Source organism: Eimeria mitis, genomic scaffold (genome assembly GCF_000499745.2).
Source record: "Eimeria mitis Houghton genomic scaffold, Emh_scaff7818, whole genome shotgun sequence".
NCBI lineage: Eukaryota > Apicomplexa > Conoidasida > Eucoccidiorida > Eimeriidae > Eimeria > Eimeria mitis.
In genome coordinates, this window is record NW_013575741.1 from 1,226 (window position 1) to 2,131 (window position 906).

The 906-nt window shown below is 47.7% G+C and overlaps 1 protein-coding gene across 1 annotated transcript; it reads right to left on the minus strand.

Moving 5' to 3' along the window:
* Positions 1 to 421: 421 nt before the first annotated feature.
* EMH_0092760 (uncharacterized protein) lies at positions 422 to 853 on the minus strand (the record flags this gene model as incomplete). Its single annotated transcript, XM_013501897.1, has 2 exons — positions 422 to 682; positions 827 to 853. 2 exons carry the CDS (start codon positions 851 to 853, stop codon positions 422 to 424), a joined length of 288 nt encoding a protein of 95 aa, XP_013357351.1.
* Positions 854 to 906: the final 53 nt, after the last annotated feature.

Consider the following 906-nt stretch of genomic DNA (forward strand, 5'->3'; position numbering starts at 1 on the left):
TTGTTTGCTAGCTAGCTAGCTAGATAGCTAGCTAGATACCTAGCCATATAGCCAACTAGCTAGTCATCCAGCTAGCTAGCTATCTAGCTTGCCAGCTACCCAGCTACCCAGCTACCCAGCAACCCAGCTAGCTAGCCAGCTAGCTAGCCAGCTAGCTAGCTAGCTAGCTAGCTAGCTAGCTAGCTCACCAATGAGTTTAGATCCCAAGTCATAGAGCGTTTCCATCTCCGTTGTCTTGAGAGACATCCGCCCCGTGCGTGCAGCCCCAGACCCCGTTGGCTGATCAATCTCTATCTCAACCACCTCTGAACACACAAACCCTAAACCCTAAACCCTAAACCCTAAACCCTAAACCCTAAACCCTAATTCTAGACATTGCTTGGTAGCGACATCAATCATACACTGCATGCTGCCACTGCTGCTATTCCTGCTCCTGCTGCTGCTGCTGCTGCAGCTGTTGCTGCTCTTGCTGCAGTTCCTGCTCCTGCTGCTTCTGCTGCTTCTGCTGCTTCTGCTGCTGCTGCTGCTGCTGCTGCAGTTGCTGCTTGCCTCCTTCTATGATTTCTGCTTCTTCTTTGATGCGGACGGCAATGGAGCGTCTGAATGCCTGGGTGAGGGCCTCAGTTTTGCACATCTCCAAACTAAATATTTCAGACCCAGATAAGTGAGTAAAGGGAGTATCCTAGACACAAACAATAAACAATAAACCCTAAACCCTAAACCCTAAACCCTAAACCATAAACCATAAACACTAAACCATAAACCATAAACACTAAACACTAAACACTAAACCCTAAACCCTAAACCCTAAACCCTAAACCCTAACCTGTCCTAGTTCTTTCGCAATAGCCATAGCTATTGCAGTCTTTCCTGTTCCTGGCTCTTAAACTCTAAACCCTAAACCCT